Source organism: Nyctibius grandis, chromosome 4 (assembly GCF_013368605.1).
Source record: "Nyctibius grandis isolate bNycGra1 chromosome 4, bNycGra1.pri, whole genome shotgun sequence".
In the NCBI taxonomy this organism is placed as follows: domain Eukaryota; kingdom Metazoa; phylum Chordata; class Aves; order Nyctibiiformes; family Nyctibiidae; genus Nyctibius; species Nyctibius grandis.
Window position 1 is genome coordinate 35,665 of NC_090661.1, and position 15,739 is coordinate 51,403.

A 15,739-nucleotide genomic window follows, 5' to 3' on the forward strand; every position below is an offset into this window, starting at 1 on the left:
CGGTGCCCCCTCGCTCGCCTGGCCACACAGACGACGGATGGAAGACAACAGAGAGGCCAGGCCGTGCAGGGACAGCGAGCGTCCCCTGCCATCGCTTTATTGACCCCCAGCCCCCACGCCGTGGGGCAGCGGGCGGGGGGGTGACACCTCCCAGGCCAAGGAGAGCAAAAACAGCGACAACAACAGAACGACGCACAGCAGGACGGGTCCCCTCCTGCACCGCAGTCCCCCGGGACCCCCCAGGAGGGGAATGCAACACGGCCTGGGAGGCCACCAACACCCCAGGGAGCAACAGCGCAGGGCTGGGGTCAGCCTGGGCGGCAGTGGGTGCTGCCCCCCACTCCGCTCTCCAGCCCCGGGGGTCTTGTGGGACAGGGGCATGAGCGCAGCCAGCCCCCGTCACAGGTGGCTCCGAGAGGCCCTATGAAGTCCCCAAGGGTTGGCAGGCATGCCAAGATGCCATGCAACCCTGCTCCATCACCCACACTCCCCTCCCCATGCCAACCCTCCTGGCCCCAGCCCAAAACTGCCATGCCAACCCCCTGCCCCCCCGACCCCCAAGGCCTCCCCGGGAACCTCTTGGGATGGCGCTGGGACCCAGTGGGAAGGGGAACAGCTCCCACCCACACCTGCGCCTGGCCCCACGGGGACCCACAGGCGACAGCCCTGCTGTGGGGCACTGACCCCCTTCAAGGTAGGGGGTCCTCAGGGCAGGGGAGCGGTGCTGCCCCTGCCCCGTGTTCCTCTGAGTGCCACTGCGCTCAGCCCCCCGTCCTGCCGCAGCATCGCATTCTCCCAGCCCACCTCCCAAAACGCCACCGCTTATATGTACATATATACGACAAAACCCCAAAACACGAGGTATATAAAAATTCAACGCGGGGACGCCCCCATACGAACAGTTCAAGGAACCCACTGCGGGGTGGGCGGGCGACAGGCCAGGAAACGTGCCACCCCCCCCTCCTAACACCCACCGGCCCCTCCGCAGCAGAGGGGCAGGGGGAGCAGCCCAGACAAGGGGACCCTGCAGGGCACAGCTCAGACACAGCCAAGAGGAGAAGGGGGCACAGGGCTGGGGGCCCAGCCGAGGCGGACCAGGGCCCCCCCCAGCCTCCGTGGACACAGACCAGTGGGGAGGTACCGGACAGGACAAACGAACAAACAGATGGCTGAGGGACAAGGCCGAGCGAGGGGGACTCCCACGGCCCCTGCTCCCACCCCAGGCCAGGTCCCAGCCTCAGGTGGGCATCAGGGGCGTTGGGCCAGGCTGGGACCATCCAATGGATGAGGAGGGAGAGGAGCCTGGCACCCCCCTAAGCCCTTGGCACGGCAGCAGCAGGGACAGGATACCGTCTGGAGGGGACGGCCAGGCCGGCATGAAGCCCTGCGGCTCTGTGGGGGGAGGCTCTCCCTGCAGGAGTGAAGGGGGTGGCCAAAAGGACCTTCTCCCGCATTCCCTGCCAGCCTGGGGATGCTCCCACTGGGCGGGTGCTGCTGGGAGCAGGGGGCTCCAGCTGCCCCCTGCAAAGGCCCCAGGTGGGTTTCTGCAGCAGCTTTATCCTCAGGGGCACAGCCCGGGCACCCCTTCCCTTGCCTCCCCGCCACGGCCTCAGTCCTTCTCCTGCACCAGGCTCTCCTCCGTGATGCCCTGGGCTGCGAGCTCGGCCAGGACATTGTCCAGGTAGTTGATGTCAGGGTAGCCATGCCCGGTGAGGTTGGAGCCAAACTCTGTCTTGTGGTGGATCTCATTCCAGATCACCGTGTCTGACTCGCCTGTGGTGCTGGAGGTCCCAATGGCGAAGATCAAGCGCCGGTCCCAGGCTACCAGCAGCAACTTCAGTACCTGTGGAGGGGAGAGATGGGGCAGGCAGCAACGCAGACGTGGGGAGGGGAAGCACCCGCTTCTGCTCAGGGCATGCCTGACCATCCTGGTTCACCCTGGCAATGTGGACAACCCACAGCCAAGCCCTGCCAGGGAGCTCGGGATCCCAGCATGGGGTCCTACCTCAACCAAAACAGCGGGACCAGGCTGCAGAGCTCCCCCAGCGCATGGGAAAGCCGCTGGGCTCCTGCAGGGCATGCTGGGTGGGCTACGGGGAAAACCTCCACCCCGATTTGCCTGCGTAAGCCCTGTCTGCTTTTCCCCACGCTCCAAATAGCTGCTCGCTCCCTCTCCCCTCAGCACACCCTTGAGCACGCCTTGGCCAGCTCGAGCCGCCCAGCTGTGCCCCTCACCTTTCTGCCCTTCTCGCTGTCCGGCAGGTAGCAGTGCCGGGGGAAGCCGCGGGCAGTGAAGCTCTTCCCAGGGTTTGGATGCTCCGGTCCCTGCAGTGTGTGGAGTGGGAGAGGAACAAAACCCTTTAGGAGCTCAGGAGGATGCTCCGGGCACAAGGTAACCCCCCAGCCTCAGTGGATGCAAAGCTGCTCGTTGCTGTGCTGGGCGGCCACGCTCCAGCACGGTGGCCCCTAACGCCACCACCCCCCTGCCACGAAGCAGATGGGGCCAACACTTTCATGCAGATGTACCCCCGACTTCCCACAACATCCTTACGGACACGCAGCTCCCGAGACATCATTGAACCCAGAGCCCTGAGTCAAGGCTTGAGCTGCAGCATGATCCAGGGGTGACGCAGCAGTGACAAGGGTCACCAGCCCCCACAGGGGACCACCCGTGTTCCCCCCCGGGCATGGGGCCAGGCCGCACCTGCACTCCTGGAGGGATGTTGTAGATGATGCGGATGGTTTTGCAGTCAGGGTGGCCAGGCAGCGCGTGAGGGATGATGTGATACTCCATCTTCCCCGGGGGCTGTGTCCCCGTCTTCACCCCATAGATGGTTTTGCAGGTGGGACACTGCAGGCTTCCATCCTGAGAGCAGGAAAAGAGGGGAACATAGTGAAACTGGTACCTGCCAGCACCGAGCCAGACCAGGCACTTCGTCCCGGAGCAGCACTGAACGCCGTTTTCATCACCAAAACAGTCATTTCAAAAACACTCGGGAAGCAGGGGGTAGGGCTGGGAGAATTTGCTATGGCAACCCAACTTTAACCAAAAACCTGAGGTCCGCTTTTCTCTCCCTCAGCAGTTTTACAGTCTTCATTACTTTCCCTACCTCTGTTTTGGGTTGGTTTGTTCTTTTTTTTTTCAAAGAAGAAAAAACAATAAATATTAAAAAAACCTCAAGCAATGCAAAATGCATTTCCCTGGGAATGTGGAGCACAAGGGCTGTTTGCAGGGGGCTCAGGGAAGCCCACCTGTGGCTGGAAAAGCACTGCCCGGAGCCAGATAGCTCTGCTCAGACACGCAGGGATCACTGCCACTAACGCTGGGAAGGAAAGCAAGGAGGTAAAACTGGGAATGGTGGGGGAAAAACACACCCATGCAACCCTGGTTTCTGATTTAGCAGACCCAAAGTGCTTGCTGCTGATAAAAACTAAACTCTCTGTCCGGGGGGCGGGGGTCAGAGCCCTCCGGGACAGCAGGACCCGAGCACCGTCCCACCGAGGGCGCGTGGAGCTCAGCACAGGTCACCAAGCTGTGGACTCGGGCACCCGCCGGGGCTGCAGCCTTGCACCTTGTTGCCGTTGTTGTACATGGCGACCAGGCAGTGGAGGTGGAAGACGTGGCCGCACTTCACCAGCTTCCCCACCAGGTCGGGCTTGGCGGCCGGCTGGGGTCCCTTGTAGCCGGAGGGTGCAGCGAGGCGCTCCATGCAGATGGTGCAGTCCTGCGAGGGAGGGACGGAGGGGTCAGGTGGGCGCACGCAGCCGGAGCCTCGCCGAGGACACGGGGCTCAGCTGCCCTGTTCTTGCCCAGGGACCAGCACCCACCCCGGTGACGTGCCATCACCCTGGGCCACCGCAGGGGCCAGCCAACACACGCATGCGGTACACAGCCCCTCTTCAGAGGGGCACGGGGACAGGGCAGGGCCATGACGGGCAGCGGGACGCCCCCGTACGGTGCAGGGGCATCGCCCCTGTCCCCAGCCACTCCTCCCAGAGCAAAGCACCCCGGGACACCCCGGCATGACCCCCGCTGCTCGCACCTCATCGGGCGGATGCCGCACCTTCTGCAGGTATTTCTTCAGTACCTCCTCCGGGGTTTTACCTGCAGCAGAGCAAGGGTCAGCGGGGCCGGAGGGCAGTACGGGGGACACCTGCTGCTGGGGGCAGCGGGAGGACATGAGGGAACCGAGTAGGGAAGGGGGGACAGGGACAGGGGCCTAGTGGCCCAGTGCCTCTCACCCTTCTTGGCCTGCTTCTTGGTGGTCTTGCGGCAGGTGTGGGAGATGCCAGGGATGGACTGGATCTCACTTTTGCTGACGGGTGGGGGGTGCAGCACCAGCTTGGGGGGCCGTGTCAGGCAGACGGGCAGCCCGGCCGCACTCATTAGGATCCCCGTGATCCCTGGGCAAGGGGGTTCAAAACGGCACTGAGGAACCAGCGTCACCCCAAACCCCAGACGTTCCCCTAAAAACCCCCCGGCTGGGGCTGACTCGTCCCCGGGGAGGCCAGCACCCACGGGCACCGGGCCCCCGCTGCCACCCTGTCCTCACCTGCCAGTGCTGGGTTGACGGGGCTGGAGCCAGTGAGGTTCTTCACGGGGACGGTGGGGACCCTGCAAAGAGCCAGCAGAGACCATGTCAGGGCGGGCAGCAGGCACCCACATCCCCGCAGCCCCCGGCGGCCCGCGGGGGCCCAGACAATAGTTGCCTCAGCAACTGCACCCCGCCTCACTGCCGCCTTTTCTCTCACTCTTTATAAACCCCAAACCCCGCCTGCGTCTCCATTCATGGCCCCTTTTTGTCACTGCACCCTGGGCTGGGCTGTTGTTTTTTTTTCCTCTTTTCTCCTGGCCACATCGCTGCCACAGCTCTTTCCCCCGCCTCCCCTTGGGGCTCTCTTCCATGGGAAAGTTTCCCAGCAGGTCAGGAATGGAGGGAAGGGGGAGGATGGAGAGGGAGAGGAAAGGGGCCAGGCTGCAACAGAAGGCTGACGGCAGGGCCAGACAAAGGGGAGAAACAGGCTCATTAAACGCCCACCCCCCTTGGGAAAAAAGTGTCCTTGGAGGGTGGGGGTCTGGAAGGACCCCTTCTCGTGGGGCCTGAATGGCTTTTCTTTGGGCCTTTCAGTCCCTCACCCATCCCCTGCCACCAAGAGAAAGAGCAGCCTCAGCCTCCTCATTGAGATGCAGGAGCCACCCCGTCCCACTCTGGTCCCCAGGCACCCGCGGGGACGGCGAGGGGCCCAGCAAAGCCCTCTGCCCGCAGGGGCTGGGGACCCCGGAGGTCCATCTCCCGCCGGGCTCAGGGGTGACAGTACCCCTGCGGCAGGGAGCCCCGCGCTGCCCCTGTACTCCCCAAGTACCCCCTCGCTCGCGTGCGGCGGGACTCACCCAGAGGCGATGAGCACCCGGGACTGGGCGATGGCCAGGCGCTGGAGGTGGCTGCGGTTCAGGGTGCCAGGGCCAGGACGTGATGCCTTGCCAGTGCCCGCGCCGGGGGGGCTGGCGGCGGGGCCGGCCGAGCTCAGGGCAGGCGTGCTGGCTGTCTGCCGCCGGCCCCCCTGGGCTGCCAGCGGCTTCAGTGAGCCACGCACCGTGGCCGTGCCATCGGGCGCCTTGGCCCCCGGGGCCGGCGCCGGGGCTTTGGGGGCGGCGGGTGGCACCGGGGCAGCTTTGCGGGGCTGCAGGGTGGCGGTGCCGGGGCCAGTGGCTGACACGGTGGCTTTGACACTCATGACCAGGAGGCACTGGGGACAGGCGCAGGCGGGGACTGGGGGGGCCGCCGCTGCCCCCGGGCTGGCCGGCCAGGACTGTGACTTGGGCAGGGTGCCCGAGACCAGTGGGTAGACCATGTCAAGGCGGCGGCGGACGCGGCGCTTGCGCTGGGTCTGCCGGTTGATCTGGCCCATGGTGGCAAAGTCTATGACGTAGCAGAAGCCGATGGCGCTCAGGTCCACCCAGGGGTGCTGCTTCTCGTAGGCACGCTGGATGGTGATGCCCACGTCCATGTCGTAGGGTGTCCACGACCCGCTGTCGTTCTCCCACTCCCACACGACTCCCTTGCCTGGCGCCGAGGATGGGTCGTAGTAGCTGCGCCGGACAGGGCGGATAGTGCCTGAGGGAGGGTGAGAGATGCCGTCAGACCCTGGCGCCGGCACCCACCTGCAGGCAGGGAGCGACACTGCCCCAACCTGCCCCACCGGTGCTGCTCGACATGGGGACAGGACGGCTCTCTGGCTGAGCCACTGTCCCCGCCCTGCCAGGGGACCGCTGTGCCTTGGCTTCCCCAGGCCACCGCCTGCAAGCCACCCTGCCACCAGCGCACCCGAGGGGTCGGGGAGCCCCGGGCTGCACGCGCACAGCACCGGGGTGCACCCCGGTGTGACTGGGGCGAGGGAAGGGCAGGTTTCACCCCACCAGCCTACGGCGGCGGCTGCCCTCCCAGCCCCAGCGTGCAGCCGCTCAGCCCTGATGAGGAAAGGCAGAACCACGAGCTTGGCCACTCCAACCTGCCCCCAGGGACCTCCCGTGGGAGCCTGATGGAACCAGGCATGCAGGCACCGGGCTCCTGCTGTGCCCGCCATGGCCCTGTCTCTCAGCTCCAGACCCAGGATGAAGGAATAAAAGATTTAAGGGGCAGCTCTGAGCCCCGCAGCGGTGACAGGCGCAGGCACCCACATGTGCAGGGGAGGGGGGCTTGCGCCAGCCCCACCATCTGCAGCTGCCAAACTGGCCCACGACGAAAACCCAGCCCGTGGCACAGGGAAAACCCCCGCGAGGCCGAGCAGAGGAGTTCTAGTGGGTCCCCGTCCCCAGCTCCTGCTCCCCCGTCAGCAAGCGTTAAGACTGGGATTAGAGCGCAAAGCACGAAGGCTTTGCAGCTTGCATCCTTATTCTTGCTAGGTGCCTCCTTTCCTACCGGTCCTACCGCGTCGACTAGGACGCGTTCAAAGCACGGACACAAATTTAGGAAACGCCTACAATGAGGAGAAGCCTTCCTGTTTGGGATGTTTCACAGCACAGCAGGGCAGGCTGAACACGGCTGGGCTCAGCCTCGGGGTCCCATCCTGAGCACGCTACCAGCGCCCAGCGTTGTTTGGTTCATAGGTGGGGTGAGCTCACAAGCACTGCTGCCTCCATGCTCTTCTACAAAATCCCACGGCTCGGCCCCGCTGCCAGCAGTAGGAACAAGAAAGCTCAAAGAGAAGAAATAACAGGCCTGCTTCTTCGGCTTTTCACCACGTGTCTTGCAAAGCCTGCAAGAATTCCAGTCCCTTCTCACCCCTACCTCTCCGCTGGGAGCAGCCGCCACCGTCGGTCCACACACAGGACCACTTCCCACGAAAAAGTGGGCTAAAAAGGAAAAGCTGTTTATTAGCACTAACAGGCACACATCCAGCACCCCGCTATGGAGAACGGGGTGCAGCTGCACCCCAGGCAAGCCAGGCCACCCACCCCCGTCCTGCGAAGGGGCACCTGGGGGAGAAAAGCCGCTGGCAGTACAAAGCAGGGCCAGAGGGGAGCGGGGCAGCGATTTATCCTAATCCGGCGCGAGGCGGGGAGGGTGGGGAGGGCCACGGCGGCAGCGAGCGGCATCTGGCAGTCCCCAGGCGGTGGTGTGGGAACGCCGAGCGTCGCCCCAGCCCAGCGCAGCCAGCCGGCCTCCCATTCAGGAGGGGAAGAAAAGGGACAATAGCTATTCAAGGCCTGCCAGGGTCGCGACCCCCCCAAATCAAAGCTGTTTAATGACCCAAAATACCAACATCCCCAGCAACCCAGGGAGACACAGAACAATCCTCCTTTCAGGCATTCTCCCCGGGTGACAATAGCCCTCAGAAGCTGGCCCCCAGCCCCACTGCAGAGGTCCCTTGTCCCCACACCCTTGGGCAGGGGGGGTCCCTGCCAGCCCCCAGGGCTGCTGGGGGAAGGAGGGCAAAGGAGGATGTCCGGCACCCTGCTGCACCCAGCACCCCCTGTCCCAGGGGACATTGGCTGATCCTCTTCCCATGGCCAGCACGAGGGAGGGGTGGGGGCACAAATCCTCTGTGCCACCCTCTCCCCCATGGCTGCCTGTGCCCCACGTCCCAGACACCCCCAGGGCCACATGTGCCCCACCACCTTAGGAATCCCTCCACACCCTCACCACGCTGAGGACTCCCATGCCTGCTTGTTGCCCCCCACCCCCCAAGCTACCACCCTAGGGACGCCCCACCTGCCTGTGCCCTGCCTGAGCACCCCCACCCCTGCCTGTGCCCCCACCCTGGGCACCCCCATGGGCTACTGTAATCCAGGGCAGGATCTGGCCCCCAAGCACCGTACAGCACTGGGCTTTTGGGGTTGATGGTGGCTCAGAGGTAGCTGGGCACGGTGGTGCAGGGTTCTGCAAAGGGTCTGCAGGGGACGGGCTCCACGCATGAAGGGACTGGAGCTGGGAGAAAAAGAAGGCAGTAGTATGCAATAGGGCCCAGGGAGGTGCAGCAGGGAGGAGGCCGGGCAGCACGACCCCGTCAGGGCAGGGCCAGGCAGCACGGGATACGGCAAGGACCTGGGACCAGGCGGGACGGCACAACGCAAGCTGGCAGCGGGCAACCCCGGGCAGCGTGGGCTCGGGCAGCAGCGGGCAGGGCTGGGCAGCAGCACGGGGCTGGGCAGCGGGGAGCAGGGCTGTGCAGCTCCAGGGCAGGCAGAGCAGGGCGGCGCAAGGCAAATCCAGACGCAGTATGGGACCGGGCAGTGTAATCCCGGGATCGGGCAGGGGAACGCGGCGCGGCAGCCAGCAGCGCGACGGCAGCGCGGGGCGAGGCAGCACAGAGCGATGTGGGGCTGGGAGAGGCCGCGCAGCGCAGCCCAGCTCGGGCAGCGCGGTGCGGTGCGGGCCCCGGCAGCGCAGCGACGGGCAACGCCGTGCGGTGCGGGCCCCGGTCAGGCCGCGCTCTGCAGCGCCGGACCCGGCAGCGAAGCGCTGCACGGCGCCCCTCTACCGCAGCAGCGCGGTGCGGTACGGGACCCGGGCACACGGAACAGATCCCGGTCAGCCGTGTCAGGCAGGAGAGCATCTGCGCGGGCGGGGCGGCCCGGGACCACGGCCCCGTGCAGCGCGGGGGCGGGACGGGGCAGCGCCGGACGGGGCCCGGCTGGGCAGCGCAGCGCAACGGCGGAGCGGGGGGCACGGAGCGGTGCGGGGCCGGGCAGGGACAGCGCGGCGCAACGCGGCTCTGTGGCGGGGAGCACTGTGCGAGGCCAGGCCGGGGGCCTCGGGCGGCGGGGGACCGGGCGGCGCAAGGCCAGGCCGGGGAGCCCGGTGCAACGTGCACCCGGCCACGCAGAACAGCCGCGAAGCGACGCGGCCGCAGCGCGGGGAGCCCGGCGCAGGGCCCGGCCGGACAGGGCCCGCCGCGGCAGCGCCGGCCGCCCCGCGGCTCCCCGGGCGGACTCACCGGTGTCCTGGCGGAACTGGTGCATGGACTGCAGGTCGATGATGTAGGGCGCCAGGCGGCTGTCGGCCTGGCCCAGCACCACGCTGCCGCCCGCCCGCGGCCCGGCGCGGGCCACCGCCTCGATGTGGTGGCTGACGGCAGGGCTGTAGGGCCGCCACCGCCCGTGCTCGTTCAGCCATTCCCACACCACCACGGCCGAGGCCAGCAGCATGGCTCCGCCGCCGCCGCGGCCCGCCCCGGCCCGCCGCCTCCCCCGGCTCCCGCTCCGGCTGGCCGCCGCCGACGCCCCGCGGCCGCTGCAGCCCGCCCCGCCGGCACTCGCATGCTCGGCGCAGGGCCCTGCGCGCCCCCGCCCCGGGGCGGCCGCCGAGCGGGCGCGGAGCCGAGGCCGCCCCTCAGCGCCGCGGCGGACCGCAGCGCCGCTGCCCGCCGGCGGAGGCGGCCCCGCCCCGCCCCGCCCCTGACGTCACCGCCCCGCCCAGCGGCACCGGGCGTCCCGCGGGGGGGGAGCGCGGCCGGGAGGAACCATTCCCGCCGAGGGGGGGCGGCGCGGCCGGGAGGAACCATGCCCGCCGGGGGGGATGGCCAGGCGCCGCCAGGCCCTGCGCACCCCGCGGAGCCCGCGCCCCACCCCAGGACCCCCGGTGCCCCCCGGCACCCCTGGGACCCCCCAGTGCCCCCTGCACTCGCCCCCTCCAGCCCAAAGACCCCCCCGGTGCCCCCTGTACCCTCCCCTGCAGCCCAAAGACCCCCCGGTGCTGCCCACACCCCCAACCGGGCCCGTAGCCCCGGCGCTGCAGGGAGGCACCGGCGCGCACCCACCCCCGTGCGCCGCCCCGGCCCCCGGCCCGCCAGCGGTGGGAGCCAGGGCGCTGGGGGGCTGCGTGCCCGGCCCAGGGCAGGGCCTCGGGGCCAGGCCCCGCTTCGTGCACCGCGACAGTGGAATGTGGTCCGAGAGCTTCCACCGTCCCCTTCCCGGGCTGCAGCGCCCGCGGGGAGCAGCCCCGTGAGCTGCCCCGGTCACGGCCCGTGTCGCATGAAAATGGTTTCAAAGCCCAAAATCACCGCGAGCCTCGAAGGGTACCCGGTCCGTAACCCCAGCTCCTGTGCCCCAGCTCTCCCAGCTGCCTGCTGCGGTTCAGTTTCCCTGGGAGGTGCTTTTTGGGGAGATTTCATGCAGCCGCAGCCTGGCGTGAGGCTGCGAATCCTTCAGGACGCTGACTTACACGTGCCTTGGTGGCCTGGTGGCTTTGCTGTGCAAACCGAGGCGGCTGCAGCCAAAAGCCCTGTGCTCCCACTGGCAGCGCGACACGGGCGCCTCTGCTCTACGGTGACTCCCTGGGACCGGAGCAGCCCGTGCTGGCCCTTCCCCGCAGCCCAAAACCAACCAAGTTCATCCTGAGCTTGTTCTCCCGCTGAGCCCCACGAGCAGCACCCCAGGGCAGCCCTGAACAGCAGGGTGTCAGCGACAGGCAAGTGCTGGCATCGGGTCTCACCTGATTTAGTGCTCCTGTGCTCAAGACACACAAAACACTATTTTTTTTTTTATATTAAACAGAACACCCATCATTGCCTGGTTCAGGGAGAACTGTACAAATTGCACCCATGTCCCACATGCCTGGATTTAGCAGCACCGGCAAATCCCCCGGTCTGTGTTAGCTCAGAGGGCGACTCATCCCCAGGACACGGGGACCTGCGGTGCTGCACGACGCTGCTCAGCCCGGCTGGTGCAGCTCATCTCCTGAAAAACCTGTTTCCCAGGCACTGCCCAGCCCACTGAGCATCCACCAGCAGCACTTGCAGTGAGGAACCATTAGGCAAGATCCAAACAGAGGAAAAAAAGAAGGGAGGGGAACAAAAGGGGGAAGAAACAGGTGGGGACTAACTGCGATGATGCCAGATAGTGAGCACCGTGGTGAGAGACGAGGCAGTGAAGCGCAGAAGTTCAAGCAAATCTCTCCTGCTTCCAGCTTGCCCTTGGGGACGCGCAGGGCCACGCTCGAAGAATGTTTTCCTGCAAGAAGGGAGAGCTCCTGGCCCTTCCCAGGAAGGCAGCGCAGCAGTGGAGACCTGCTCCTCCAGGTTTTCACCTGCTCTTTGGGGGCAAGCGGATGCAGCCAAGGCTACAATGGGGAAACCTGGGGAAATCCTTTCTGCTGACTCAGGCAGGAAGAAAAGGTTTTCCTGCCATTAAAAAGGAAAGTGTTGGTGAAAATTCCCCCCTGCGGTTCAGGATCAAAAAGCCAGGAGCCAGCGCTGCAATGCTGGTGCCAGATGGTGCAAGGGGACGGGTGAGCTGGTGGGAAGTGCAGCTGAACCCCACCTGCCACTGGTGCTCGGTGGGCGAGGGGTGGACTTATTCTCTCCCAGCACCCAAGTACGGGCATGCCTGAGGTCAGGGAGCAGCCTCAGTCGGCATAAAACCTTTCCAACCCCACAAAGCGTGCCCAAACCAACATGTGTTAAGCCCCCCCCAAATTTATTTTTTTAAATTAAACACATCCGTGGATTGGTTTTGGTGGCTCCTTCCCTGCTGCAACTCAGGAGCGCAGCCCCCCCCACCTTCCCCATTCCCACCAGCACTGTAAATCCTTTCTCTCTTCCCCAAGCACACTCTCAGGTGGCTTTTTGGTATGTTTTTAGTTTGCTGGCCATTCAGGGTCCTCAGCGGTGCTAGCCACGTGGGTACGACTGTCCTCCCCTCAAATCAACAGCTTCAGTCACCTCCAGCCAGCTGGATCGAGTTAACTTCAGCTTGTGGCAATGCAAGTCCAAAGGGCCTCCCAGCAGCAAGGGAGCGGGGCTGTCGAATGCCCCTGTTCTCGCCAAATCCGTTTACTAGTGATTCCCTTCGGGGTTACAGCTGAAAAAAGGCATTAAAACCCAGTGGGCTCAGACAACACCACCTCTCCACTGCACGGTGGGGGCTTGCTGGCAGGGAAAGCTCAAGCCCTGGAGCCTCTCGCTCAGCCAGAACACGGAGGTTTGTGTTATGGTTTGCTTTTCTACATTGCTTCTGGTTACAGCGGCCATTTCAAAGCATTGCGGGTTCTTTGCAAACACAGACGCGCTCAGTGCCGCTGGCAAGGCAGCGAGGAAGGAATAAGGCAGGTTGCAAAAGCAGTGACTTGTGCTGCTGGGCACAGCCCAGGGAAGCCCCTGGAGCAACATCGTTGCCCACCTTCAACCCCTGTCGCTGCTTCGACTCCCGGAGCACGATGGCAGAGGGCCGAGCTCAGCTCGCGGCACGGCCAGCAGCTGACCTGGAAGGATCGAGTGGCACGGGCTTGTGCCAGGGCTAGGGCCGGCTCCCCGGGGATGTGAAGGTCACCTTGTACCCGGGCCACTGTGGTGGGAGAAAAGGGGTCTGTTCCCACCTGCTTGGGCCGTGAGGTTGAGACAGATGAACGGCGTTTGGGACGTACGCACCTGCCCTCGGGAAGGCGAGGGGCAGCGGGCGGGCGAGGGTGCGAGCACCAGCACTGCTGAGCACGAGGGCGCGAGGGGAGAAAAGCATGATGGCTTCGAGCGCGCAAAGCAGACGAGACTGGGAGAGAGAAATACTTGCTGGGAAAGGGACTCGCTTTGCCTGAAAAAACACAGGCCAGAATTGTTATTGCCCAGCGCAGGGAAGCAGAAACATTGCAGATAATCCAGTCTGAGCTGCAAAGCTGAGGTCAGGCGCTAAGTGCACATTCTTCCTCTTGGTCATCACCCACAAAAAACTGGGCACCACCAAACCACCGTCGCCCCGACCCCAGGGGCAGCCCCAGCTCCGCGGCCCCGCTTGCCTCAATGTGGCCGGTGGGGTGGGCAGGCTGGGGGCCCTGCCCGGCCGTCGCCCTTTGTCCTCCCGTGGTGCCTGGGCCCCCTGTGCCCACGCAGGTGCCACGGGGCAGGCGCGGTGCCTGGTGCCACCACCACCAGCCACGATAAAGCCGCTTTGTGCGGGGCCGGCCGGGCACGTCCCCAGCCTCCTCCCCACCCCCTGCCCCCGGCGTCCCCCTGTTGTTACCTTCCCTCTCGCAGGTCAGGAAGGCAGGCAGGGCCACACCAGGATGGGGTACAACTCCAGCGACCTCCCTGCCTCCTCCTCATCCTCCCACCATGTCCATCTCCTTCATCTCCAGCTCCTTCATCTTCCCCATGGCTTCCCAGTAGGTCCCATCCCCCCCAAACTTCCCCCCCCTCAGGACTGACCCTTCCCTGGGGTGGGAACAGGGCAGCTCAGGCTCTCTGGTGAGGTTGAGCCCCACGGTCCCACCTCCCCCCCAAGAAGTCACGTCACCCCAGTAGATCTCCCCGCCCTTTTATTCGCTCAGCAGCCATCACGTTCATTCAGCAAGAAAACCACAGCCCAGGCAGCTGCGAAACCTCGTGGCATTCCCCTTCACAGGGTGAGCAATGTGGCTGGGGATGTTTAATCCCCTGTGCCATTTCCAGTCCCAAAATGACCCCTGGAGGCACAAACCTTGTTGTGGAGGGTCTTCTGAATCACAGCCTTCAGCTAAAAGATCCTCTCCGTTACCTTGTCCGAGCAGTTAAGAAATCCCCTCCCGATCGTACCCCCACAGCCCCCCCCTCCTGAAAAAGCCCCCAAGCATTTAGAGCAGAAATTCAATGTGCAGAAAACACGAGCTGGGCAGGAGAAGAGTCCACGTGAAGGAGGCGAAGCCTTGAGTCTTGCAGCTGGGGGGCAGGTCCCAAGACTCCTTTCAGCAGGTGACATTTTTCTGTCTCTTCGCTCCTGTCTTGCCTCCCCAAGAGCCCTGGGGCAGCTTTCACCTGCCAGAGGCAGCTCCAGGTGGTGGTGAGCCCAGCAGCAACCGCATTTCAAAGCCAAGTCCAGCACTGCCGCAGCCTGCTGAGGGTCATGGCCTCCAGCCCTGGGGTGAGCCCCAAAGCTGCTTCTCGGGGGATCACTCCAACCCCAGCAGGCAGAGCCTGAGCCACCCCCCAGGGCTCACCCTACCCGGGGATCCCCGCTCCCTCGAGGGTGGAGTGCAGCCTGTGCCTCAGTTTCCCCATAGGGAAAGGGGCCCAAAGGGAGCGGCATCAAAAGCGTGAGGGGCTCAGGGTTAACGACATGGTCCCTCCCGCCCGCCCCCGTCCCTGAACAACCCCCTTTGCTGTCAGCAGCCCTCCGCAGGGGCGGGCAAGGAGCCCCCCACTGTGCCCCAGCAGGACCCCAGCCCCGGCCCTGTGCCCACCTTCAAGGGCTCTCGGCCAGGCTGGGGGCCGAGCCGCTGCCTGGGCCGGGCTTGGCGAGCTGCCGCAGGTCCCGCGCAGAGCGGACGGCCCACTGGGCCAGCTCCCGCAGCACCCCCAGGCCCCGCAGCTTCCGCTCGAAGAGGCCGAGGTGGGGCAGTGGGGGCGGCCCGGCCCCCTCCTCGCTGGGGGGCCCGCGGCTCTCCAGCCGCAGCAGCTCCTCGAGGTGGTAGGTGAAGGCCGAGACCTGGAGCAGGACGGCCGCCAGCGCCCGTCCCAGCGCGGCGTCCGCCTCGCCCAGCTGCTCCCGCTGCTCCTCCAGCATCTGGGCCAGCAGCGCCCGGAAGGCCCGGTACGCCGCCAGGTTCTCCAGCAGCCGCTGCGTCCCCGTCTGCTCGTCCCAGCGCTCCGCTGCCGCCACCGGCACCCCCTCCACCGCTGCCACGCTGGCCGAGGCGTCCAGGCCCTGCCGCTCCACCTGCGGGGGCGAGAGCAGCGGGAGATCAGCAGCGGCAGGAGAAACGGGGGGAGCCCTCTGCCCCGAGCCCCGCCAGCACCGGCTCCGGAGGGCCCCGGTTCAGCTTTGGCGCTGGCCAGGAGGCGTTTGGGGCAGCGCAATGCCGGGCGCTCGAGGTTTGCTCGAGCATCAGCCGGCAGCGCCAAGGCTCGGACACGAGCAGCACTTCATCCCTCATCTCTACCATGGGCCAGAGCCCTCACGCGCCGGCACAGCTGCCAGAAGCCCCCCGGACCCCGGTAGCAGCAGCCGCCCCGCCAGCGCTCCCAGCCCCGCGGAGCCGGGCAAACTCACATAGGTGTCCAGGAGGTCAACGACGTCCGAGCGCATCTTCCCGGCCAGGCGGATGCCTCGGCTGCACAGGTCGCGGCGCCGGAGGGCGGCTGAGGGGCTGTCTGCGGCCGCCATGGCCCAGGCAGCCGTCATGGGCACCCAGCTCCCGGCGCGGCGCCTGCCCGGCGAGGACAATCCCTTGCTGAGCTGGTGCATTCCAGCCGGGAGCTCCGCTCACACGTCCGCTGGCCTGGCTCTCCCCCTCTTCCGCGCCTGGGGCCTGGCACGACGCTGCGAGTTCCC

General features: G+C 65.9%; 2 protein-coding genes across 4 annotated transcripts; both read right to left on the reverse strand.

Moving 5' to 3' along the window:
- Positions 1-60: 60 nt before the first annotated feature.
- Positions 61-9,717, reverse strand: DTX4 (deltex E3 ubiquitin ligase 4). 3 transcript variants are annotated; one of them, XM_068397934.1, is made up of 10 exons: positions 9,439-9,716; positions 7,290-7,354; positions 5,393-6,116; positions 4,554-4,615; positions 4,243-4,404; positions 4,044-4,105; positions 3,573-3,725; positions 2,705-2,866; positions 2,236-2,325; positions 61-1,843 (listed from the first exon to the last, which is right to left on the reverse strand). In XM_068397934.1, the coding sequence occupies exons 1-10, from the start codon at positions 9,615-9,617 to the stop codon at positions 1,610-1,612; spliced, it is 1,893 nt and encodes a 630-aa protein (XP_068254035.1). In that variant the 5' UTR covers positions 9,618-9,716; the 3' UTR covers positions 61-1,609. The 3 variants fall into 3 exon arrangements, with proteins under 3 accessions (XP_068254035.1, XP_068254036.1, XP_068254037.1); XM_068397935.1 differs by lacking the exon at positions 7,290-7,354 and having other exon boundaries at positions 9,439-9,717; XM_068397936.1 differs by lacking the exons at positions 7,290-7,354; positions 9,439-9,716 and adding an exon at positions 7,124-7,274.
- Positions 9,718-14,038: 4,321 nt separating this feature from the next.
- Positions 14,039-15,739, reverse strand: CNTF (ciliary neurotrophic factor). The gene is made up of 2 exons (XM_068399585.1): positions 15,458-15,739; positions 14,039-15,124 (listed from the first exon to the last, which is right to left on the reverse strand). Exons 1-2 carry the CDS (start codon positions 15,650-15,652, stop codon positions 14,651-14,653), a joined length of 669 nt encoding a protein of 222 aa, XP_068255686.1. The 5' UTR covers positions 15,653-15,739; the 3' UTR covers positions 14,039-14,650.

Excerpts from the sequence above, each read along its gene's own strand:
- DTX4 (XM_068397934.1), bottom strand. The coding sequence starts at position 9,617 with ATGGCTGAACGAGCACGGGCGGTGGCGGCCCTACAGCCCTGCCGTCAG. Across the intron at positions 3,726-4,043 it reads TGCGGCATCCGCCCGATGAG|GACTGCACCATCTGCATGGA; the intron begins GTGCGAGCAGCG and ends CCTCCCTCGCAG. Across the intron at positions 1,844-2,235 it reads ACAGCGAGAAGGGCAGAAAG|GTACTGAAGTTGCTGCTGGT; the intron begins GTGAGGGGCACA and ends TCCCCTCCACAG.
- CNTF (XM_068399585.1), bottom strand. The coding sequence starts at position 15,652 with ATGCACCAGCTCAGCAAGGGATTGTCCTCGCCGGGCAGGCGCCGCGCC. Across the intron at positions 15,125-15,457 it reads TTGACCTCCTGGACACCTAT|GTGGAGCGGCAGGGCCTGGA; the intron begins GTGAGTTTGCCC and ends TCGCCCCCGCAG.